Consider the following 25867-nt stretch of genomic DNA (forward strand, 5'->3'; position numbering starts at 1 on the left):
CTTCTCCCCTTATACCCCTCTTCATTATTAGCGGCATCCTTCTCCACCCACCCCACGCGTGCTCCTTGTTCCTTGAGTGCTTTTCCTTCCCTCCCCACTTAATACGTGGTTACAAAGCATGGATCCACATGGATCCTCAGGATTTTTGCATTGGGCTACTCCAAACTCACTGTCAGATCACATGTCTGTGGCCACAGCATGAACCACAAAAATCATACATCCACTGTTTCATTTAGAATATTTTTTCCCCCTTGTTTTCCTCCTCTAAAAACTACATGCGTGTTATGGTCGGGTGCGTGTTATACAGCAAAAAATACGGTACTTCACATTACATGTCTGGTGTTCCAAATACTCACCAAGTATCCCTGTTCATCTCATTTTTTATTTTAAAAACCCTTAGTCAGAAGACTGGTACGCTTTCCAATCCAGCCCAAGGTTGCAAAGACGCTTTTATTATCTTTTTTCCACAACAGAGAAATACAAAGCAATTTTTTATTTATTTTTCCTTCTTTCCCCCATTTCATTTCAAAACAATGCAAATGGCGTTTGGCAGCGAGGCAGAAGTTGCCTCCTCTCACCAGTCCCGGATTCCACAATGCAAGACTTTTCTTTGAAGGGAAGGGGTGGGAGGGAGAGACCCTTTAAAAAAACTTTTTTAAAAATTCCTTTTTCAGTTATAAGGTAATGATAATAACTAAGGATCTAGCTAGATGCGGCCTGGGCTTCTTTATATAGAAAAAAGTTGTTAACATTATGCATAAGAGTCCTATTTACACAGTTATTAACATGCGGATCAAAAAAAGAGAGGCTACAATATTGAATATCATACAACAATTCAAAACCGACTGAAAAGGGAACAGGGTTTTGTTTTTTTAAAAAAGGAAAAGATCAAATCAAATACAAACAGTAAAAGAAACAACTGATAAAAAACAAAATTATATATTTTTAAGGCTTAAAAAGTTTATCTTAAAAAAAAGTAGTTCGTTTTTGTTTTTTAACGCAACTGAAGGGTACATAATATAGAGGTGGTTTTTAAGTCTTGTTGTTTGGGGAAGTTTTGTGGCCCCTTTCCCTTGCACTTTGAGAGAAACTGCCAAGAGAACTTAGTTTGAGAGAGGTACAGCACCACCTCAGAAAGCTACTTTCTCTTTTGGTGATGGGCTCCTGGGGCGAGAGCAGTTGGCATCATGCCAGTGTCTCTTCACAGCTATCCAAGGAGCCACAGAAGACCTTAAGAGCCAGAGAGGGTGCCATCCTGTTGGCGCTTTGAGCCGTTCTTCTTTACAGCACCCAGGAGGCCATGGCCTCTCCTCAGCCACTGGGGTGGCCACAGAGAGATGACCGGTTGACTCATGGCAGTGGGGGTGGAGAGAGAGCTGGAGCTGAAGCAGTCGGGGACACGTGTAGCATCTGGGAAAACTGGAAATGGCCAAAACATAGCAAGTGAAAAAGAAGTCCCATTTGACAGGCTTCCCCCCACCCGCCCCAATCAAAGGAAACTGCAATGTTGTCCTCTGCTTCCGATCTTGGGTAGCAAATCTAGTGTAGCAATAAAGCTTTAAAAGGCGTTTTTCCCATTTGACAGGAATTGGAGGAAAACAGCCTTGCAGGAGATAAGAGTCGCAGAGGATCACACCACACTTTCTGTGTTGCTGTGGTTTGCAGATTTTCTGAACCCCATGGACACTTCCACTCAATGGGGCTTCCAGAGACTACTTGCTTAGGGGAGGTTTTAGGTTTTTTTGGGGGGGTGGCATTCTAGGAGGTGCTCAGTCCTCTGGGGTCACGAGGAAGCTGAACCCTCTCAGGGCAACGGAACGTGGCTTTGCAAGCAAATGAGCCCTTGGGAATCCCAGAATTTTCTGGAATACTGGTGTGGATTTTTAAAAAAAACTCTCTAATCCCCCTAGATCTTGGTGCAAGGGGATCAACCCCCCTCAAACGACAGCAACTGGAGAAGGATGACAATCCCACCCATTCCGCAAATATGTGTCTGCTATGGCCATGTTCAAATGGAAATTGTAATGAGCAACTTGCTTATGTTTCTATTCTGGGGCTAGGGAGGAACCTGTGCCCCCCACCCATCAATGCTGTGGGCACGCCCCGGGAGAACCCTAGGCTCTTCCAGCCCTGCCCACCAGTGCTGGAGACATCCTTGGAGAGGTTGCAAGGTGGTGCCTTGAGCGGTCTTGAAGGGTAGGGCAGCCAGGATCAAGAACCAACCCCCACCTGTCTTCTGTCCCAAAACACCCTTGGGGCTTTGCTTCTGCCAGCTGACAGCCCTCTGCAGAGATGGGAGAAATGGACTGGCACATCTTACTGTGGGTGAGCCGAATGGCAGCATTACCCAGGAGCAGGTCAATGCCCACCTTTCCTCCCTGCAGAAGAGACCCAGCCCTCCTCCTTTTCCATACAATGACAGAAGGGCTGGGGGCTACTCATACACAAGGATGGCGCTGCAGGGGGCAGGCTTTCGCACAGTGCCTCAAGACTGTGATGGGCAGACAAAGCCTTCTGTACTTCTGAATGGGCATAACACTGCCAGTCTCTTGCCATCTTCCCCCCTGCTGCAGTGTGTCTCCCAACCATATTCCGAAGGTGCCCCCTCATCTATTTCTAGGACAACAGCCCACTCCCTTCCACCTCCTAGCCGAAGGAGCGGCAAACCTCATAGCCTCTGAGCATTGATGTAATCCTTTGCACCAACACTGGTGCAATGGGTCCTGACCATGTGATGTTGCAGCATCTGAGACTCCTCACCTCCCACCGTGCCCACCTTAGCCAAAGGCCACTCCTGGGGTGCCCATCCCCCCCCCTGCAGCGATAACCTCACGCTGCCCCATTTTTGGCCAAGGCGGTCCTGTAACGGCTCCAGAGAAGAGTCCTGAAGGGGGCCGGCTCCCCGTTATCTGCATTGCAAATTCCTGGCCCGTTGGGTGACAATTTTCCTATGCAAAATTAAAGTAGAACAGGGATTTTGGAGGGGAGAGAAGTGGGGATCCAAAATGAAAGAAGGGGGGGCCTGTGACTGGGGCAGAGGCTCTGTTACAGGGAAGGGAGAGGTGTGGACGTCTTCAAAGTGCTCTGGGATTGTCTTTGGCTGCCACCGACTTGGAACGAAAAATATCTTTCCCCTCCCCAGTCTCCCTGGCTGCCAAGAGGGATCCATCCAGTCTCTCTCTCTCTCTGTCCTGACTGGTGGCGGATGAGGATCACCCCATGGCAGGAGGGGCGCTGCGGAGCAGGGACCGTGGGTTGTTTGACCGTGATGCCAAGGTGTCCTTGTCTTTTGCTCCCCGCTTCTGGGATTCAAGAGGGGGTGGCTGCACGGGAGCAGGGCCAGGCCAGGGGGTGGAGGCTGCTCCCCGAGATTCAGATGAGCGATATTCGGACAGGGATACTGGGAGACTCCGTCCTTTGAGGAGAGTGTTGACTCACTAGATGTTCAACCACCGTGTGTTTTGACATGTGCTTCATCAAATAGGTCTCCTGGAGAGGGAGAAAGGGAAGGTCAGTTTCGGGGAAGCAGGAAGCGGCTGCCGCCCCCCCCCCGTCTACGGTGACGTAGATTCATTTCAGCATGTCTGGGTCCTCCCTTCACCTCCACCCTGACCTGCTCCCACAGCATGCTTTGGGGGAGATTGGGGATCGGCCTGATCTACAGAGGGGATCTCCTGGCCCGCCACAGTTTCCCACAGGGCAGCTAGGGGAGAAACACCTCCACCCCGCAATCACCAAGCAGAAAACTAAAGTAAGCTGTGCACCCACACCCCACAATATCCCGACTCAAGTATTGTCCTGACAACTATGGAACTTGGATGGCTTTCAAAGAGGACTGAACCAATTCAAGGAGGACATAAAGCTATTGATGGCTACTCTGACGCGTTTTCCTCCTCACAACTACTCTGCGAGCTGGGTTAGGCCCAGAGCAGCCAACTGACCCCCCCCCCCAAGGCCACCCCCAGTGGACTTCATGCCCAGTGCGTGGGGGGATTTGAACTCGTGTCTCTCGCACTCCCCACCTGCCTTGCTTCCTGCCCAGCCAAAAGCCCCTGCTACTCACTGAAGTGTAGGCCCGCCCACACATGCTGCAGCAGTAGGCCTTGGCGTGCTTGATTGCGTGTGCCGAGAGGTGGATCTGGAGCGAGGCAGAGTCCGAGTAGGCCCGGTAGCAGTTCGGACACTTGTAGGGCTTGTCCTTGTTGTGTTGCCGTTGGTGAGACTGGGTGGGAAAGGGGCGGGAAGGAACAGGAGATTGACATGGCAGCCCTCAGACGTCCTGGGGGTGGGGTGGGGAAGATCCTTAAACAAAAAGCCGCCCCGCCGCCACCAACAACCAAGGCACCCCCCCCCATTGCGACTCTGAAGACCCAAGTCCTCCTACACTACTACTTTCACTGAGATCTCTGCAAAATCTTTGATCCTCCTTGCTAAATCTGCAGCAGGGCAGTCAGATGAGACTTGCGCCCTTTCACCCAGCTCAGATCAAGATGCCCCTCGCTCTCAGTGTGGCCAAGTTCTGACTGACCGATTGCATTTATAGCTCTCGAGGAAGCATACATGCTTCTCCCCCTCCCCACAACAACCTTGCAAAGTTGCTTAGGCTGAGATATACCAGCTGGCCCCCAAGGTCACACCCAGTGTGGGGGGAGGGATTTGAACCTGAGTCCGGCACTCTTAACCCACATGGGTTCTGTGCTGCAGCGAACAAAAGAATCACCAGGAACTGACCCCAGGCATTTTGTCATTTTCCTCTGGAGTTTGTGACATGACTGCAACTTTTAAAATGTTGATGCCAATTTCATTTTACTCTCTGCTACATACATACATAAAGCTATTTACCTGCCTTTCACACCAAGGTCCCAAAGCAGGTAATAATGTTCACTTGCTATTATCTTCAGCAACTAAGTAGAACCTCCATCTTTAGAGGCAATATACTTTTGAACCTCAGAAGCCGCAGGACAAACATTTGAGCCCCCAAAGGTATCTGGCTGTCTGCTGTTGGAAGCAGAGGACTAGGCTAGATCAGCAGACCATCAAGACAATTTTTTTGGGTGTTTGCGGCATGAGATACATAAATATTCTGCACAGGAAAACCTCAGTCCCGTCTTGCCACACAGGTCACCCTATAAATGCACCCCAATTATCTCTAACCCTCAAATGCTTTGACCCACTCTGGGACTTCCAATTCACTTCCCTGGCATATACCACCTGAATTCCCAACCGACTGACCTGGAGGTTCGAGAGCTGTGTGAATGCCTTTTCACATCCGGCGTGAGGGCACTTGTAGGGTCTGTCTCCGGTGTGAATTCTGAAAGGCAGCAAGAGAGAACGCTGAGGTGTTTTCCACCTCTCCTCCATTGCTTCACTTACCTGATTTAGTTCACAAACCGCCTCCCGCAAAATATCTCACAGCAATTTCACATTAGGAAATGGTGAAATTAGTGGCTGCAAATCAGGACGGTTTTGAAAGGTATGGGCCACCATCTTGATTCAAAATGGCGCCGAACTCTACCCAAACATGCACAGAACCTTGATCCTAGGGTCCTGTCCTGTCCTAACGCATAGCAAAGAGGCAACTTTCCAAAATATGTAGTAGGTACATAAAACAATTCCATATCTACAGGCATATTAAAAAACATTTCGTATATGTTAAAATCCTGCCTTAACCAAGTTAAGAACTGCTGGTTTAATCTATCAAGTAGGAAACAAATCCTGAAAAATGTGCACTGTTATGCGTCAATTTATTCTGACGTTGCTGGTCAAAGAAGTGGGGTGGGTGTGTGTGTGTGCCATTTGACACACGCTAACTCAAGCCATGAGGACTAAAGGCTTGCTTTTTTACTTAACCTTGTTCTTGTTAATGAAAAGGAGGATTTCCAGTTTCTGGTGGCCATCTTTGCTTCCCATGCTCACCCAAAATGGCAACCCAGTCGACTGATCCCAGCGAGCATAAGCAGGTCCCTTACCTGGTGTGTTGCTGGAGGTGGGAAAGTTGGCGGAAGGATTTCTCACAGTAGGAGCAGTGATAGGGCTTGACGCCCAGGTGGATGCGCAAATGCTGCGCCAGGTAGGAGGCGTTGGCGAAGGACTTGGAGCAGTGGGGGCACTTGTGGGGCTTGGCCTCTGTGTGGGACTTGGAGTGGATCTGCATCTCCGACTTGGTGAAGAAAGTGAGGGGGCAGACTTTACACCTGGAGACGGTCAAGGACAAGAAGGGGGAGGCGTTTCAAAGACACAATTCTGCATCAAAACATAGTCACTATCATCATCTATTTCTTTACTTAATATCTTCAATTTCCTGCAGTGCAGCGGCTTGGACAGGATAACCTTTGGCATCCTCTCCAACTCTGCCATTCCATGATTCTACGCAGTGGTACCTCGGGTTAAGAACTTAATTCGTTCTGGAGGTCCGTTCTTAACCTGAAACTGTTCTTAACCTGAAGCAGCACTTTAGCTAATGGGGCCTCCCGCTGCCGCTGCACCACTGGAGCACAATTTCTGTTCTCGTCCTGAAGCAAAGTTCTTAACCTGAGGTAATATTTCGGGCTGTAATCTGAAGCGTCTGTAACCTGAAGCGTCTGTAACCCGAGGTACCACTGTATATAGATATCCTGCCTTTCTCCCAAGTTGGGATTCATGGCAGCTTCCAGCGTCACAAAACATCATTATAAAATAGAAAGTATTTTTTTAAAAAAAAAACCAGTTAAAAAACATCCATTAAAATACGCCTAAACACATTTAGAACCAGGAATAAAAATGTAAGCTGCCCTGACAGCAGCCTAGTGGCCAGCATCACCTGCTCCTTGGTTTCTAAAGGTCTGTCTGAGCAGGAAAGTCGTGGCTCATTAGTTCACTGTAGCCTACTCTGACTGGCAGCAGCTCCCTAGCAAGCACATCCAACAAGCTGCCGCTTTTGTGTACAGCTTTTGGACTTCTCTGAGGCATTTCCTCTCCACACCATGTGTGGGAAGCTATTTCCAGCTCCATGGGTCAGACCATCATCAGGATTGGTCAAATTTGAGAGGTCAGCCGCCCATCTGTCAATAATGCAGCATCCTTACTGCATCACATGACTGAAAAGTGGCTGGCCCCACCCACCCAAAGCCCATTGGTGGGAGTGTCTCCTCCTGCTCACTGATTGGTTCATAGAGCTCAGTATTATCTACTCTGACTGAGAGCAGCTCTCCAGGCTTTTTTCCAGGCAGGGGGCATTCCCAGCCCTCCCTGGAGATGCCATTGCGGGTTGAACCCCGGGCCTTGTGCACACAAAGCAGCTGCTCCGCCGCTGAGCTGCACCCATCCTCCTATCTCAAGTTTAAACTGGCACAGTCCAAGAACAGTGACCCTCTTCCTGACATAATTTTCATTTGATTTTACAAGTATAAAATTGTAAAAAATAACCTAACACATATCCGCAATTAAGAGACTTCCCACCTTCCCCTCTAGGGGTTCTATTATTAAAACTTTTACACTGCATCTTTTTCTGTACTCCATTTTTTTAAATAACTTCATTATCTCCACAATACCCGTTACATTACAAGTGTTATTGCAATCCTGCTAATGTTTTCATCTGTTTACAGTGGTCTCCAAGATAAATTATACATTTCCCCCATTCCTTATTAAAGTTTTGGTCTTCTTGGTTCCTGAGCTTTCCGGTCTTAAACCTGTTCATCCTTTGTATGCCATTCCAACATCAATCTGTACATTTTTTACAGTAATTTTATATTGTTTGCTAACAGAACGTGTTGAAACCTTGAGATTTCGTAACTGAAAACCCCTCTTTTTATCCATTTTGAAGATACCATTGACCCTATTTCTGTACACAGAATCACAGAGTTGAAAGGGACCCCCAAGAGCCATCTAGTCCACCCCCCGCCATGCTAAGGGGCCTGAGGTCTCCCCACCCCACTCCCCCACCCACGCTGGCAGCAGAGTGTTAACCCCTTCCCTCCCACGCACCTGTACGTCTTCCCCTCTTTGCCGATGTCGCCCGAAGCCAAGATGGGGTAGGGCACCACCAGGACGGGGGGCCCCGTGGGGTTCTCCGCCTTGATCTTCTTGCGGCCGCGCTCCGCCTTGGGTGCTCCCCCCAGCAGGCTGTGACCCTGAATGGTCTTGATGGAGTCCAAGAGTGGGGGGCTGGTGATCCCTGAGATGAGGGTGGGCGAAGAGGCAATGAGACGGCTCTGTGTGGTGGAGGTGGGGGTGGAGGGGGTGCTGGTGCCCGTCCCAGCGCTGGATTCCGAGGTGCTGACGGCCGTGGCGCGGGACCCCAGACCCAAACCTGGAAGACAGAAGCCAGGGGCGGAGGGAGAGGACAACTTAAGACAAGCCCCAGAACATGCCAGGAAGGCTGAGGGGGAAGGTCTTTGGCAACAGCTCAGAGTAGTAGTGGTTCATAAGCATCTGCCAGCACCGAATGTGGAGGCAGAGCGTAGCAATTGTGACTGGCAGCCACCCATGGCCCTCTCCTCCGTGGATTTGTCTCTTGTGAAACCGTCCAGGTTAGTGGCCATCGCTCCCTCCTGTGGGAGGGAGTTCCGTAGTTTAACTACGCCCTGTGTGGAAAAAGTCCTTTCTTTTCTCTGTTCTGAATCTTCCAACATTCAGATTCACCGGATTTTCACATGTTCTGGTCTTAGGAGAGAGCCGTCTCCTCTCACCGGTAAGGCACAAGCTTGAGCTTCGGAATACAGCATGATTGCATCTTACTCAAACCATTGAACAGCCACCAACAGCAGGTGGCAGGGAGGGAGAGAGAAAGAGAACATCCAGCACTCCCAGAACCAGTGCCCCTAGCTTAAATAATAATAATAATAAATTTTATTTATATTCCGCCCTCCCCAGCCGAAGCCGGGCTCAGGGCAGCTAACAACAATAAAACAGTACAACAGTACTTTTTAAAATAAAATAAAATAAAATAAAATAATAAATAAATAAATAAATAAATTTTTCAAGTTTACAAACAATCATCAAGCAAGCAAACAAAAATCCATAAATTTCCATGGACTTCCCCCCTCCCCTTTGTGGGTCCTTATGTTTACTTTTTTTCCTCCTGTATCTTCTCTGTTAATCCAGTTCTATTAAATCTCCATTACAACCACAGTCCAACGTTTAACAAACGTCATTCCAATCCTACTAATTATTTTAATTGTTTACAGTGATTTTTAAGGTAAATTATATATATATCCCATTCCTGATTAAAATTTTGGTCTTCCTGATTCCAGCTTAATATAATACTCCGCCCATCTGGCTGGGTTTCCCCAGCCACTCTGGGCGGCTCCCAACAGAATATGAAAAACACGATAAAACATCAAACATTAAAAACTTCCCTAAACAGGGCTGCTTTCAGATGTCTTCTAAAAGTCAGATAGTAGTTTATTTCCTTGACAACTGATGGGAGGGCATTCCACAGGGCAGATGCCACTACTGAGAAGGCCCTCTGCCTTTGAAGCTCTCTGCCTTGCTTGCATTTATCTTGCAGGATTTCAACCAGCTGGCCTTCAACCATGTATGGTTGAAACTGCGCAAGTTAAATGGGAATAAGATGTGGTCGCGCCGTGTGTGTGTACACATTACATCACAAGCTGCTCAAAAAGCACACACTTGTCCTGGGCTTGCAGAAAATTCATTGCATGTGCACAAACAGGCCTAGACATAGCCCCAGTTTGGGGCTGCCCCCTCTTCCCTGCTTGCCCCCGGCTTACCTGTGACGGTGCTGGTGGCTGGGCGAGCGTGCAGGGCCACGTCGGGCTGGGGGACCGCCTGGGGGTGCAACCCGGGGACCTGCTGCAGCTTGGGGATAGACATGATGGACTGGCTCCCCTCGGCAGGTGAGGGGGGCACCAGCAGAGGCTGCTGGGAAGACACGGAAGTCGGGGGCAGGTGTGGGGGCCGGATCTTCTCTGCCATGAGCTGCTCCTTGATCTTGTTGATGAGAACTAGATTGTCCAGCTGAAGGGGGAAGAAGAACAAAAAGGTTATCAACCACTAAAGGGAGGAGCGTGTGCTTTTCTTGTGGACAAAGGTGTGGGCAAGCAGGTTAGGGCAAATATGGAGAAGGGCTGCAGCTTAGTGGTTAGAGCACCTGCTTTGCATGCAAAAGGCCTCAAGTTCAATCTCGGCGTCTCAAACCACAAGGAGTAAGTGTAGACAATAGGGATGAGGAAGAAATTCAGTTTGGGTTTTAATGCAGATTTACCTACCGTATTTTTCGCCCTATAGGACACACTTTTTCCCCTCCAAAAATGAAGGGGAAATGTGTGTGTGTCTATGGGGCGAATGCAGGCTTTCGCTGAAGCCTGGAGAGCGAGAGGGGTCGGTGCGCACCGACCCTTCTCACTCTCCAGGCTTCAGGAAGCTATCCGCAAGCCTTGGGAGCCCGCGGGAGTTCCCACCGGGCTCCCAAGGCTTGCGGACAGCAGCCTGCAGCCCGAAACCCGGGGTGCGCAGCGGAGCGCGCCCCGGGCTTTGGGCAGATATCTGCAAGCCTGGTGAGACCAGCAGGAATTTCCGCCGGGCTCCCAAGGCTTGCGGATAGCAGCCTGTTCTGGGGGCTGGGGTTGGGGAAAGCTCGGGCTTCCCCCGCCCCAGCCCCGCGCCTGGGGGGGGAAATAATTTTTCCCCTTTATTTCCCCCCCCCCCCAAAAAAACTATGTGTGCCCTATGGGCCGGTGCGCCCTATAGGGCGAAAAATATGGTAATTTGCACTTCTTCTTTTTAAACATCTTTATTGAAAGTTCAAAAAGTACATACGGTAATTGTATGTGCACTAAACATGGTGAGACGTAAATAAGAGAGAGAGAAAGAAACAGAACCCTTGTACCCAATTTGCACTTCTTGAAACAACATGTGGGCTGTAATGCAGGGACTCCTTTGAAATTCCCATTCCTCCAAATTTTGTAATAAAGTTCTCCAACAAAAAACATGTACAAAAATTGTATATATTAGTGAACAGAACACACAAAAATTCATTATATTGGAGAAAACTGCTTGCAAAAACGAGCAATTCGCATTAAAATGCTGATGGATTTTCAGGAGGACTTCTTAAAAATAAATTTTCAAACGGATGCATGAATGATGTGAACTGAAGACTTGAAAAATGAAAAAACAGAAACCAACAAATCTGTTTATTCTTCCTAGACAATACTGAGCTAGACCAACTGAGGGGTCTGATACAGTGTCAGGCAGCTTCCTATGCTCCTCTGAAGATTTGGGGGTATGTGTGGACTAGAAACTTTAGAAGACCTTGTATGTTTGGAGAACAGGTCCTTACCTGGCTGGGCATCGTGGGAGGGGGTGGCCAGAAGTAGGGGTTGTTAAAGCGCGGCTCCGCCATCCTGCGGGGAAAGCAAAAGAAGAGGGAGAGAGGTGGTTATGGTGGGGTAGGACTGCCTGTGGTGGCAAAAGACATCCTCACACCTCTGGGAAGGAAAAACACATTCCCACTCCCGGCTCCCCAAATGACGGGCAACTCAGCCCTAGCCTCAGGCGAGAGCCAAAGAGGGCGATGATCCAATCACAGAGGAGGAGTAATAAAATAAGAAAGGATTAAGTCATTCTTAACACTTTCATCACTTCACTAACTTGATTTGGGGGGTCAAATACTTTCCAGTTTAGTCACAATTAAAAAAACAACAGAGATTAATTTAACCATGACTCCCGGTTCATGTAATAAACACACACACACACACACACACACACACAGCCAAGCCCCTGCTACTATTCCCCTCACATTAACCCCTCCCCAGCTTCCCTTTCCAACCCTATGTAGCTACTAAGCTCGCTTTTCACTTTTCCAATCCCATTTTTTTGGTGTGAAAATCCCGGATTGTGATGCAGCACTACAAATCTGCAAGTGGTGGCTGCGTGACCACAGCCTTATACTTTTATGCATATAGGAAGATAATGACATTGTATTCAGCATGATTGTTTATGGAGCACAACTAGACAGGGGTGGTATTTGGGGTCCATAATGACCTTAGACTTGGTCCCATTCACAGACCCCTAATCCCTTCCTCATACACCTTCCCTTTCAGATCAAAAACTGCTAGGGTATGGTCTGAAGACACACTTCTTGCTGACCACTTTGCCTGGGTCAGGTCAGTGCCTAAATGGATGACCAGGTCTTCCCTTTCAGCCCATGATGGAAGAAAGGTGGGATGTAAATGTGAGAAACTGATGATTTAATGGTTAAGGTCTCTTTGCCTTAATTGTTTCAACATAATTCTAGTCGGTATCAAAAAGGCTGGGGCCATTTCAACCTCCAATGCCTTGAACCTGCAGTCAATTCCCCCACCTCACCCCAAATTCGTTTTAATCAGCTTTTGACCTGGGTGGCCTTTTAGGGTAACCATCAAATTTTTTTATTTTATTTTTTAAAAATGGGAGGCAGTACCAAACAATTAACCCCTTTACTGTAGGGAAAATATAGTGTTATGAAGCAGCACAGGCTAGGAGAAATTGTAGAATCTTAGGTTTGGAAGGGACCCAGGGGTCATCTAGTCCAACACCCTGCAATGAAGGAATCTCAGCTAAAGCATCCCTGGTAGAGGATTGTTTTTAAGCTATTTATAAACCCACATTATGTGGGAGGACAAAACTATGGTCTGGAGACTTGTCAGTGGTCCAGGTGGTCCCCAGAGTCATATAAAAAAATGACAAGGAAGGCCAGACATCTAAAGTTGAATCAACAGAAGCTTTAGGCTGCATTCCTATTCACACTTACCTGGGTGTAAGTCCCACCGGTCTCAATGGGGCTTACTTTTGAGTAGACATGTATAGGCTTGCCCTGCCAGTTAAATAAATGGTGGGAAACAATTCATTTTAATCGGGGAGAACAATTTTGAATCAGCAGGGTTAAGAATTAAGGACACACTTGCCTATTTATTCAAATGTTTGAGACTTTTCTGGACTGCGAATTGCTCCCACAATAGTGAATTGATAACTACAGACAAACAGAGTTGGTCTTTGCTTCTACAATGGATGGCAGCTTAGAAAATGTATTATTTAATTGTTTTTGTCCCAGGGTCTGTTTGAAGGCCCACAAGGCCACCCCTCTGCTAAGGCTAATGGCTGGATGAGTGCCACACTTGGGATTTCATGAGGGAAGAAAGGTTGGATTTCAAAATAGCTGGCTAAATAAAATTATCCTGCGGTTCCTTCAATAAATGTTGCTCTTTACTATTTATAAATATTGTTCTTTACTATTTATATATACACAGATTGATAGTAAAAAATAAATAAATCCACAAACCTCAAAGCGGCTTAAAAAATATAAAACAATAAAATTATCACTAAGGAAAATGAACAACAATAATTGAAAACTTTTGAAGAGTTAAACAATAGACTAAAAAACCAATTAAAACTCACACGAACTTTATAGAACATCTAGACAGGCTTGTCTAAACACAAATGTTTTTAGTAGGTGCCTGCCTGATCTCAACAGGCAGGGAGTTCCAAAGGGCAGATGCCGCCACACTAAAAGATCGAGTTATTGCAAGTGCAGAATAGATGTTATGCAGCACTTGTAACAGTGCCAGTTCCACCAATCGAAGCCGCTGAGTGGGTTCAAATGGGGGAAGGTGCTCTTCCCCCCACCCCCCAAAAATGTCATCTGCACTGAGATTTGATAAGAAGCAGCATTCTTATTTAACAAGTGTATTGTCTGGAATTAAACCTTTTTAAAATGCTTTAGTTGGATGATTCTCTAACTAAGCCCTGCCATTTCCAAACTGTGCTAATCGTGCTCGGGGAGGGGGTAACTTAGGAGAGGAAAGTGAGGCCAGGAGTTGTGGGGGTCCTCAGGAATGGGGTGGGAATACTGGCTAATGGCTCCTTGGTTCCGTAACCCTCGTAGTAAGTTCCAAGTCAGCAAACGCAGACTGAAATCCCATATACTTCACCTCTGTATTCTTATAAAAGCCATGAAGATACGCAACAGAAACCACATACAAGTTTAAAATGTGAGATATCGGCTAACTATTACAGAAAGATGTTTTCTTAAATTGCTCGCATAAGCCTGGCTGCACCGAACAGTTTTCAGCAAACGTTGAAAGGTTAAAACAGACCACACACGCTAAATCTTGTCGTTCCACAGGCCTCGGCAGATGACACTAAAGGCTCAGTTTTGTGCCACTGTCAAATGTGCCCAATGAACCGAGGGAATGACCTAGGATCCTCCTGTAGATGATCGAAGTGATCAAGCTGGGATAAACGGGTTCAGGCAATCCCTAGGTGCCCTGGACCCAAGTTGTTCAGGACTTTGTAAATAGCAAGGTAAAGGTAAAGGTAAAGGTAAAGGTAAAGGGACCCATGACCATTAGGTCCAGTCATGGCCGACTTTGGGGTTGCGGTGCTCATCTCGCTTTATTGGCCGAGGGAGCCGGCGTACAGCTTCCGGGTCATGTGGCCAGTATGACTAAGCCGCTTCTGGCGAACCAGAGAAGTGCACGGAAATGCCGTTTACCTTCCTGCCGGAGCAGTACCTATTTATCTACTTGCACTTTGACGTGCTTTCAAACTGCTAGGTGGGCAGGAGCAGGGACCAAGCAACGGGAGCTCACCCCGTCGCAGGGATTCGAACCGCCGACCTTCTGATAAGCAAGCCCTAGGCTCTGTGGTTTAGCAAACACAACCCCAATTTCCCAGCATTTGACTCCCTTCCAAATAAATAAAACAAGTGCTCCCAGGAGCTGAATTATGCACCCGATAGCCACATCCCACCCTTGCGGGACAACAGTATGTCGAAAAAACCCAAGACGCCTCTTTCTCCTGCAACCTGATCTGGTTATCTCTAAAGTGGGATACAATTACACTGCAATGTGTGAACATGACAATATAGTACCACACAGATACGCTTCTGAAGCTGGCCTGGAGATCCCTGTTGCATGCCTATGTCATCATCTACCATGGAAGCCTGTTGCTAGGCAGACTCAAACTTTTAAAATAAAATAAGTAACCACGGCTGAAGGATGCTGCTAGTCTGGGGGCCAAACGCTGTAAATGTGCGGAGAGCTTACAAAACGCTTAAAATAATAGGGTTGCCCACCCCTCCAAAAAAAATGCAACCATGCCAACAAGGTCTATTTTTGTCCCTGCTCAACAGTACAGTTTTCGACGACGACCCTTTATAATGCAAACACCACCAGTATTTTGTTTGGAAGGTAAAATGCGGCTTCTACTGTTCCAATCCATGTTTAAAACCCAGGCTGAAAGCATCTAGATGAGCCCCGTGCTCTTCAGATGCTTTTGACCTCAACTCCCATCAGCCCCGAAAGTATCTGGGGGGTGTACCAGGCTGAGAAAGACAGGTTTGAGGGGGGGGGGGGCAAAGGACAGTAGTAGGGGATGAAACTGGGAAAAAGCAAGAGACCCTTTTATTGCAATGCGTTCATAGCCAGAGAGGCAAAATGGAAGATGCCACACTGCAGGAAAGCAACTCAAAGAGAAATTACGGGGTAGCAGGAGCCATTTGGGACATATCCCACCCAGCAAGGAAACAAAGTTAGCAATGAGTCTGGGGTTTCACGGCCCCTGTTCAACCTTGCCAACTGCAGAGCACCGCAGATGCCAGTCTGAAAATAAATTCTTAGAAAAGTAGCATATGCTCATTGTATACATACATATGTATATGTGACTATATACACACACACACACACACACACACACACACATATATACAGAGAGAGAGAGTGAGAGAGAGATATGCAAATTTAGGCCAACTTTCAAAGAGAGTGGGGACACCCCCAAATTCTGTCTCTTGCTGCAATGGCTTACTATGAAGTGCCAACAGGAATTGTGGGCCCCCGACTTTAATTTGTTCTGGAAAACTAAGAAAACTCCTGCTGCCCTTTAAACAAAGATTTCTTTAAAGGTTTTTTTTAAAAAAATATATATATGGGAGAAGGACAGCAGATTCTGGGGGCCCAGGTCACCCCATCAAACACCCTGCAAATTGCCTTCCCAGAGACCATCAATTTAGTCCTTTTATAGCTAGCAAAATAACTCTTCCAGGACAGAGGTTGTGGGCAGACTACAGGCTTACAGACTCTGATTTGTTCTTTGCTAGAATCTTGAGGGCTAGCGACCGGAGCAAGGTAGAAAAAATAATAATAAACTGCTGCCATATTTTGAAGAGCAAAAAAGTGGACACATTTGCCAACTTCTACTTTTAACTATGGATCGCTATGGCAACTCTAATTTTACACACTCATGAAAAAGAGGCCGTATCCCGGAAAAAGAGGACATAGGGTAACCCTAAGTAGCCTAAGGAATAAAGGTGCCTCTGAGCATGTGCCCAGCGCAGGAATTTGTGATCCAAGCTCACAAGTCCTTTCATCAAGGGATGTGAAGTGGAAAAGTTCCCCAAACGGAACATTTATGTGTTTATTTATTTAGCCGGATTTATATACCGCTTGGTCATCAAAATGTCTAAGCTGTTTACATTAAAATTCCAATTTCTAAGCTCAGTTAGGAACAATTGCAAATATAATATTAGACAAGCATGTCGGTTTCAACACATTTACCGTAGCTTTGTTTACTAAACACAAGCAAACCAGACCTGCTAAATTCAATCCCTGCCTAAGGCTGGGCATCAAAACATTTCCGCTGCAAAGTTATCTATGGATTCTACTATTTTATCCGAGGCAAAATAAATAATAAATAAATAAATAAAATACTCTCCTTTGCACAGGAAAACTTTCCAATTCCAAATTCTCTGCAGCAAAATGGAAAGAATAATAGTAATCCAATGCAAGTTACTGTCATTCGCATAAAAAGCATTTCCGGAAATGTTTTCCCAGTTCAAAACCTTCCAAGAAAGTCTCACCTTCTACACCAAACCCACTATTTTTCAGTAGCCTAATTTAGGGGCTAGATAGCATGTGACCTGACAGACCGACGGAGTGAGATGGGGGCAGGGGGCGGGGGGAAGATCTGCAGCATCCTCTGACCAGAAGCAAGCAAGACCTAGCCATCATCTGGTTAAGTCCTGCCTTGAGGACCCTTACAGCCAAGGGGCCTCACAGTCAGGTCAGCAGATATATACGCACATAAAGAAAGACACAACACAAACCCATTTTAGCTCAGGCACTATGATCAGGCCTGGCACCAAAGCCCAGCACCCTTAGGCAGCTACTATGCCCCTCCTGCTCTCATAGGGCTGATTGCTCTCACCCACTTTGTGCTGCAGGAATTTTTTATCAGGGCAAAGGAATTCAGCACTGAATTTGGGAGTTTCCCACTCCAAAAATGAAAAGTGTCCGTACGACAATTTTATTACTGATCATTTACTTAAATCATTTCTGTCCATCTCTTCAGCCCCCAAAAGCTCTGAGAGTGACTTCACAAATGCAAAGCAATGTGTGCTCCATGCTTAGAGCACCTGCATTGCATGCAAGAGCCCTCAGGTTCAATCCCTGGTATTGGCAACCCCAGATCTACCATATTAATCCAAATTTTTTACTGCCGTGTAGTGGGAGACTGAACGCAGACCTGTTTGAGATCTTGACCTCCCAACTCTAAGGCTTAATACTGATGGACAAACCGGCAATCTATGTCCGAAAGAGTCGATCAGGCGGGAAGCAACTACTTTTCAATAAACCTTGCATACTTTTATTTTATATGCAATGTCGATAAAACGTGGTTACAGGCCTCTGAGGAGACATGGCAACTTGTGGAACGATGCCTTTGTTTAAAAATGGAAATGACCTGAAAGTTAAATGTAATTCAACAGGCATTTGGTGCTTCTGTGCAAGGTGGGTAGTATTGTTGAATATCAATAAGTGAGAACAGCTGGGAAAATAATCTACAATTTAATTATTATTTTTTTAAAAGTGGGAGGGCTCAAACTGGGGACGAGACTGCCACTCACCCAAGTTCTAATCTTCCACGCTAACATCTGCTAGCTACAATAACTGCACATAACCTCTAATTTGCGGAAATGTCCTTTAGAGGAAGGGCAGTAGATGAATGTTGGAGCATCTACAAAAGGCCCCAGGTCCCGTTCCCAAGAGCATCTCTAGGTAAGCTCTGAAAATGCCCCCTGCCTAACACCTTGGAGAGCTACTTGCCAAGTCAGTGTGGACCATATTGAGCTAGGATGGACCGGTGATCTGACTTCCGCAAAAGACATCTACCTATGTTCTATATTCTGATGCAGTTATATCTCTTGAGTACCAAGATACTTTGGGGAGAGACCATCCCCTTCCTACTCTGCTTGATATCTCCTAGAAAGGCACCTCGCTTTGCCACCACGGGAAACAGAATCCCAGTGGATTCCCAATCTCGGTTCCCCCTTCAGGTGTCCTGCATCCCAGCTCCCATCAGCCCCTTGTCAGTGTGGCCACCAGTGAGGAACAATGGGAGCTGCAGACCCAAATGATCTGCAGGGTAGCGGAAATGCTGGACAAGTGAGCTCCTGGTCTCAGCTGGCAATGCAACAGCATATCTGCCAGGACTAAGGAAGGTATATTCGGCCCGCAAGGGCAATTTTCCAGGCCAGGGGCCACATGCCAGGGTGGGCAGAGGCAAAAGCAGGCCAGACAACACGTGCAATGCTTACATTTTAGCCATGCAAAAAGCTGCAAGTTTCTTTGTAGCTCATCTCTCTGTCCAGGCAAGCACGGAGGCCATTAGCAGAGTCCCTGCCAGGCAAAAGCACTTTGGAAGGGCATGAAGCAGGGCACAGGGAGAGTCCTGGGGGGCAGATCAAGAGGCGTGGAGGGCCACATTTGGCCCATGGGCTGGATTGAGAGGAAGGACTGCTTTGGGGGGCCGGTTATACCAGGGAGAGGGGTCCGTTTCAAGGTTCACGCAGCCAGGGCAGGTCAGCTGCAGCCCTGCAAAAAGGGAAGACATTAGCAGCGCCGTGGTTCGTACTCACAGGCTGGCCTCGGAAGCCCGGTGGCCGCAGCTGCCCGAGGAGACGTGAAGATGGTGCTCCAGGCTGGCGGGCGGCAGACGGTCCCCCGCTGGTGCAGGCAGGTACGAGCACCAGTGCCCAGGGCTGGCCTGGGGGTTTCACAGGCCTTCGCCAGCTCCTACCCAACTGTTGTTAAAACAAGCTAGGGCCCCATGTGGGACTGCTCTGCTTTTGAGGCCCCCTCTGTCTCGCCTTGCTGAAATAAAGAGAAATAAATAAGATGTTTTGTTTTCCCCCCACACAGAAATGGCAGGTTCGCCGATGGGAAGGGATGCGCTGGCAAACACACCCCTGGAGAGAGAGAAACAAGCTGAGCCCTTGAGCTGCGGCTGGTCGTGTAAGCCCCACATAGCTCAATGGAACCTCCAAGTCCAGAGTCAGTCTACCTCTCAAGCCCTGGGGAGCAGCAAATCGTGGAGGGAAATGCCAGTTGGGACCACTCAGTACGGGCTATTTGCACCACCTTTCTCTGGTTTTGTAACTGAGGTGTTTTGACTGCAGGAAAAGACTTGATTCAAAATAGTGCTTGTGCATATAGAACTGATGAAGAAAAAATGAATGGCGAAGGAGCACACAGTGTTGGGTCGTGCCAATTAGAGAGGCAATGTGTGTAGTGGTTAGAGGTCTGAGTGATGGACTAAGACCTGGGACAGAGGAGGGTTCAAATTCCCCCACTCAGCCATGAAGCTCAACTGTCACTGTATCTCAGCCCAAGTTACCTCACAGGGTTGTTGTGATAAAGACAAAGAAGTTTTTTTGTGGGGGAGGGAGAACTGGGTATGCCACTTCAAGCTGCTTTGAGAAAGGGGGTGATATAAACGCAATATATACTGTATTTTTTGCTCTATAAGACTCACTTTTTCCCTCCTAAAAAGTAAGGGGAAATGTGTGTGCGTCTTATGGAGCGAATGCAGGCAGCGCAGCTATCCCAGAAGCCAGAACAGCAAGAGGGATTGCTGCTTTCGCTGCGCAGCGATCCCTCTTGCTGTTCTGGCTTCTCAGATGCAGAATATTTTTTTCTTGTTTTCCTCCTCCCAAAACTAGGTGCGTCTTGTGGTCTGGTGCGTCTTATAGAGCAAAAAATACGGTAAATAAAACTTGGAGCCGGCACCTGGAATGGCAGGGCATCAGAAAAAAATTATTGCTCAAAAATTTAAAAGACTAAGTACAAGATTGGAGAGCAACTGGAGAGGAAATGCTGTGTGTGTGGGGGTGGTGCTTCTAAAAGGATTAAGTAACAAATTAAGCTCTCCTGTCACCTCTCTTGTAAAAGGGAGCCAATCTCTAGAGATTGAGCCTTGGCCTGGAACTACAAATGCTGCCAAACTTAGCTGTGGATGGCAGCCCTGGACTGTATCCAACCAAATCCTACTTAGAATACACCCACTGAAATCAATGAACCTAGGGCAGGAATGTCCATTCATTTCAGCGTGTCTACTCTGAGTAGGACTATCACTGGCTCTCCCACGTTCCAGCGTGCTATATTATGTGTATTCATCAGGCTGCCAATGGGGTCTCAGAGGCACCCCCATACAATGTCAGAATAGGGTAACCAAAAGCATCAAAGAGAGATGGAGCGACTCCCCCCTGAAGAAATTATGCAGCACGTGGGACTTTTTAGGTTACAGAAAAGGCAAGTGAGAGGCAGCACGACATTGTATTTTAGTGTTCTGTTGGAAGCTGCCCAGAGTGGCTGGGGAAACCCAGTCAGATGGGTGGGGAATAAAATAATAATAATAATAATAATAATAATAATAATAATAATAATACACATTTATAAAATTAAACGTGGCATGGAGAGAGTGGATAGGGATTGGCCTGATCCAGGAGGCTCTTCATAAGTTTGGATAATGCCAAAGCCAGCGCAACAGAGAATGTGCATCCTCAAAACATGTCAGAAATTTTTCTGCAACAAACAGGTGCTGCAGTTGCACCCAAGCACAAGAGCGCTCTCCCCTCCTGTATTCCGTAAACCTGCTCAATCAGGCCAATGGCCCATCTAGTCCAGCATCCTGTTCTTACAGATGGCCCTTTGGGAAGCTGGACATGAGTGAAACAGCACTCTGTCCATCTGTGGTTTCTAGAAACTGGTACAGTATACAGAGGCACGCTGCCTCCGACTGTGAATGCATAGCTTAGCCTTTATGGCTAGCAGGGTTGTTACTAATGAAAACGAACCCTGAACATTCAAAGAGGAGAATAAACACACACAGGGCTACAGTCCTGAGCAAGTGAAGCCCGGATTCTGGACTCTGCTTCTGGATCATTTGCACTGCATCAGGCATGCAAATAGCCACTGGCCTGGTAAAAATCGGCTCCATGCAGAGGAAACTTACAAAAACTGTTTTCTACTATCTCCTTTCCTTTCTTCTTAAAATTATATTGAATATACAACTCAAAGAGAGAATGAGCATAATGCAAACACAAGAAAATCTACCATTCGAGATCCAAAGTTGCATGAATCTATTTTCACCAATTCAATGAAGTTTGTCAAGGTTATGGAAACTGCCGAATCGTAAACCCTGCAAAACAAATTCCTTCTAAGGATAGAAAGGTTTTCCCTCTTTTCCAGCAGAAGCAAAGCTTTACTTTACCAGCATCATATCATCCTAGTCCACAAGGAGCCCCCTAGAATCTAATACAACATCTGGAATGTTAAACCAGCTAGCAGGTCTTTTCCTTCTAGCTACAAATCACTGAGATAGATAGGTCTGGGCAAGTGGGAGAGTAATTTTTAAGGTCTCAAACTGCACAGCTGCCTCCAGTTCCAGATGTTGGCACAGATCCAACCTGCCTGTAGTAATGTCTCTATCCATCAGCATCTTCCTATTATTTGAGATCTGCTGGTGTCCCCGCTTTGCATGATTTAAAACCAGGTGGGGTTCAAGCAGAGCTCTCTTGGTGGTGGCACCACAGCTGCGGAACCGGCTTCCCAGGGAGGCCACACACAGCTTCCACCGCATCTGAGGCTGCACCTTTGTAACTCCCTCCCAGTAGAGATGTAATGGGACGCTACTCTCCAAGCTTTACAGAAATTCCTTCATTGGCTTTCCTCTGAATAATATTCTGTCCCACTGACTGGTTGGAGGCTGGAATATGGTGGTGCTATTTGTGTTCTGAGTCTGTTCTTATTTTCCTTCTGTTTTATTCTTAGGTTTCCTTCCTGGTTTCAGTCATGCTAATTTTTCTTTTTACTTGTCTTTATTGTGATGCGATGCTTCAGGCGGTCTTCCCCCAGAGAAGGAACATATATTAAAAAATAAATAAATGCAAATAAATAAAGCAAGCATCCGCATTCTAAGCTGCGCTGGGCTTTAAATTTTAGCACACACACCTTGAGTTTGGTGGCATATTGGCAGCCAGGTGGAACTCCTTTAGAACTGGTGTGACACGTCCCTGGCAAGCCGACCTGCTTAACAACCTATCTGCTGATTTTTGCCCTGGCTGCAGCTTCCGAGCCAAGCAGACAGCATTGCAAAAGTCCAACCTTGCAGTTCCCAGCAAATGGATCAAGTAGTTAAACAATGGCATTTGCTGCCTGAGCTGTGTCACCAATTTAGGTGGCTTCAAAGGAGTGGAGGTAGGTTTTGGAGAAATTAAGGGGGGGGGGAAGCTGTCAATGGCTACTTTCCATGGTGACTGTAAGCTTCCAGCAGGAGCAGTCTATCTGATCCACCAGAATTAGGCAGCATTACTCTGAAAGGCCCACAAACCACCTCAGTTTACCCTGCTGAGGAACAGGTGGGCGAGCCTGGCGTAAAAATAGCTGCTGAGGCACTAGGTGGCAAAATGTATGTTCGCAGGGAATACCAAAAGGCAGCCTGTGAGCTGTTTCCTAGAGACTTCCTGTGCTCTCTCCTGAACCCTTCCAGTGACTTGGGCTTGATAGGGAAGCCCATCAATTGGTTGCCAAGCAACCACTCCGTCTGTTAACTCACCCTAGGCCAAAGATGAGGAACCGGAAGCACTCCAGCTCCCATCACCTCCAGCAGTTGGTCCTGCTTTCTGGGGCTGATGGCAGCTGGAGGCCTACCACATCTGGGAGAAGCCCTCACAGGCTCTCCACCTCTGTGTCAGGCTGCTGAGGTGGCCGCCTCAGGCAAATTGGCTGGGATGTCAAGTAGTTAGCCCTTTGATTAATTAATTGCTGCCAGAGACAGGATTTCTGGGATTTTTCTGCCAGGTGTCTAAATAAACTCAATCTGCTCTGGGTACAAAGCACTTTGGGTGATGCCATAACTCAGAGTAGGCCCACTGCAATCGGGGAACTTTAGGTCACATCCACACCATTCCTTTAAAGCATGAGGATCCCACTTTGAACAATTCCTGGAGTTTCCTGGGAAGAACTGATTGTTAAACCACAACCACAAAATAACTTGCAACCATAAAACTAAGATGGGTCCTAAAAATATTTGGTTTGCTTGAACAATGACTTATGGTCATTATAGACGAGATGTGAAAGGCCCCCTCTTTTTTCCTTCCTACTATATGGCACCCCAAATATCCTCATGTCACCCCATCTATTTCTTCATCCTTCCAATTTAAATGTCACTTTGCCACATGAAGCGCTGAAGAGCCCAGTTTCTTTTCATTCCAAGTCTTGAAACGAACCCTGAAAAACAGCTTGCCTCTTCAGCACGTGCCAGGAAAATTCCAGGAAGGCCTCAGAGCCTACCAGAAACTGCACAGTGGGCCACTTGTAGCCCCAAACCCAACATTTTAAGAGAAACTACCCATTAGCAGGGAAACAACAGGGTTCCCAAACTTATATCCCCCCCAAATTTTAATGCACGGGTGGCAAGATTTACTGAGTGGGAGATGGGTGCTTAACTCAGATGTTGAGAAAATTGATGCGAGTCTTAAATCTGCTTTTAGTCTTGTTATTTCAACTTTTTGAATATCTTCAATTATTGCTATCAGTTTTTTTTTAAAGTAATAATTTTATTCTTTCATCTTTTCTGTTAACTGCTTTGAGGTTTTTCTAAAAAAAAAATTGAGTAGCTGAATATCAAATACTAGAGACTAGCAACATTTAACTATTCTTCCCTGGTCTGTATGATTTATGCCAGAATAACTTGCAGCTAACTAAACGTTTGAGCTGGAAATATGACCCTGCAATTATTGTTATTCATTTATTGTTTTGTTTATTGTTTATTAATTTACTGTTTGTTTATTATTAATTGAATTGAGTTGATTATTTATTTATTGAGTTGCCAAAGGCAACTCAAAGCAACTTCCAACCAAATAAACAAACAAAACCCCACAGATACATTAAAACCAAAACAAACAAACAAACCAATTAATTAAACTAATACATTAAAAATACATTTAAAAACATTCTCCCACACTCTAAAAGGCCAGAGAAGACCGAAGGCCTGGCTAAAGAGGAAAGTTTTTGCCTGATGCCTAAAGATATGTAACAAGAGCCTCCCCAGGGAGAGTATTCCTCAAATGAGGAGCCACCACTGAAAAGGCCCCTTCTCGTGTTGCCACTCCCCCGATCTCCCATGGAAGAGCCACACGAAAGAGGGTTCAAGACCTGGTTTGGTTCATATGGAAAGAGGTTGTCCTTAAGCTTCTTAACTGCTCCCAATCCTGCTCCTTAATTCTACAACTGAGAATTAGCTGCTTTTGAATCAGTCCCAGCCAGCAATGGCCAGTGAGCCACAGAAGAGGCAGCCTACAGCAAACCAACATCTAAGCCTCAGCCCCAACCGCAATACAGAGAGGATAATACCAGCCAGCCTTACAGGGCATTCATGTACCTAAAACTCCAGTATGCTGCAAACCCTTCTAAGCATCATCATCACAATATTATCTCTATATACTGGGAGTGGGGCTCAAGCTTCAAACTTCACAAAAAGCAACAAAGTGGTTCGTTTTGAAACCAGCTCATAGTTACGCTTCCAAGGAGAGTGTATCAAGGCAGAAGGCTGTGTGGATCTGCGACATAGAATATTAGATGGGCGACAGGTGAGCCTGTTGGAATTTGGCTTCAGCAAGGCGGGCAAACAAACGCGGACCTGGGATCACAACCTTGATCAGCCAGGCAGCACAACTGCAATGCTACACAGTTACCCGAGAAACTTCTGTGAACTCAGAGGAGCTCACTTCTGACCACGTTGCTCTAACTTGTAGGAGGACACATTTGAGCACAAGCCACCGGAAGTTGGAACTACATCGCTGGAAGGAACCACAAGGGTCATCTAGGCCAACCCCCTACAATGCAGGAATCACAGCTGAAGAATCCCTGACTGAAGGTCACCCAACTTTGGCTTAAGAACTTCAAATGAGTCCACCACTTTCCGAGGGAGTCTGTTCTGCTGTTGAACACACCAGAAAGTTCTTCCTCATGTTTAGACAGATTCTCCTTTCTCGTCATTTGAATCCACTGGTTTGGTTCCCACCCTCTGGAGCAGCAGAAAACAATACTGCTCCATTTTCGATGTGACAGCCCTTCAGAGATTTGAAGATGACCATCATATCACCTGTCGGTCTTCTCCAGGCTAAATATGCGCTCTTTAACGTCTAAACAGAAATGCAAACCATCTCCCAAGGTCTTGCCATTTAAACTGCGACCATGAATTAGGAGCACGGGAACCGGCGTATATACGGAGCCAGACAACTGGTTCACTTGGCTTAGTGTCTACACCAATTTCCAGTCGCTCTCCAGGATTTGAGGCAGGCGACAATCACAGCCCAACTTAGGGACGCCATTTGGGGACTGAACCCAGGAGCTTCTGCATAAAAAGCAGATGCTCTACCTTTTGAGTATCTCCTCCATTATTTTCCTTATTCTTCTACCCACTCTACACCAGCCTCCTCCAATCTGCTGCCCACCATATATTGTTGAACTCTTGCCACCACCAGCCAGCATGGCCAAATGGTCAGGGATGACAGGCACTGTGGCCCCAGATTTTTCAAAGGCTGGCACAGACTGGT

General features: G+C 46.8%; 1 protein-coding gene across 10 annotated transcripts in view; it reads right to left on the bottom strand.

Moving 5' to 3' along the window:
• Positions 1–431: 431 nt before the first annotated feature.
• The window catches only part of ZNF362 (zinc finger protein 362), a 30325-nt gene continuing 4889 nt past the window's right edge, over positions 432–25867 (bottom strand). For 5 of the 10 annotated variants that reach the window (XM_081017171.1, XM_081017172.1, XM_081017179.1 and 2 more), the window contains exons 2-8: positions 11279–11342; positions 9711–9957; positions 7963–8287; positions 5970–6194; positions 5233–5311; positions 4064–4222; positions 432–3489 (exon numbers count right to left, since the gene is read on the bottom strand). In XM_081017171.1, the coding sequence (XP_080873297.1) occupies positions 3373–3489; positions 4064–4222; positions 5233–5311; positions 5970–6194; positions 7963–8287; positions 9711–9957; positions 11279–11341 (1215 nt within the window). In that variant the 5' untranslated portion in view covers position 11342 and the 3' untranslated portion in view covers positions 432–3372. Of the gene's footprint in view, positions 3490–4063; positions 4223–5232; positions 5312–5969; positions 6195–7962; positions 8288–9710; positions 9958–11278; positions 11343–18886; positions 19122–22259; positions 24561–25867 lie in introns of those variants that run through there. The other 5 variants (XM_081017176.1, XM_081017175.1, XM_081017174.1 and 2 more) reach the window with 3 other exon arrangements.

This window comes from Podarcis pityusensis (assembly GCF_964106645.2).
Source record: "Podarcis pityusensis genome assembly, chromosome: 8".
NCBI classification, from domain to species: domain Eukaryota; kingdom Metazoa; phylum Chordata; class Lepidosauria; order Squamata; family Lacertidae; genus Podarcis; species Podarcis pityusensis.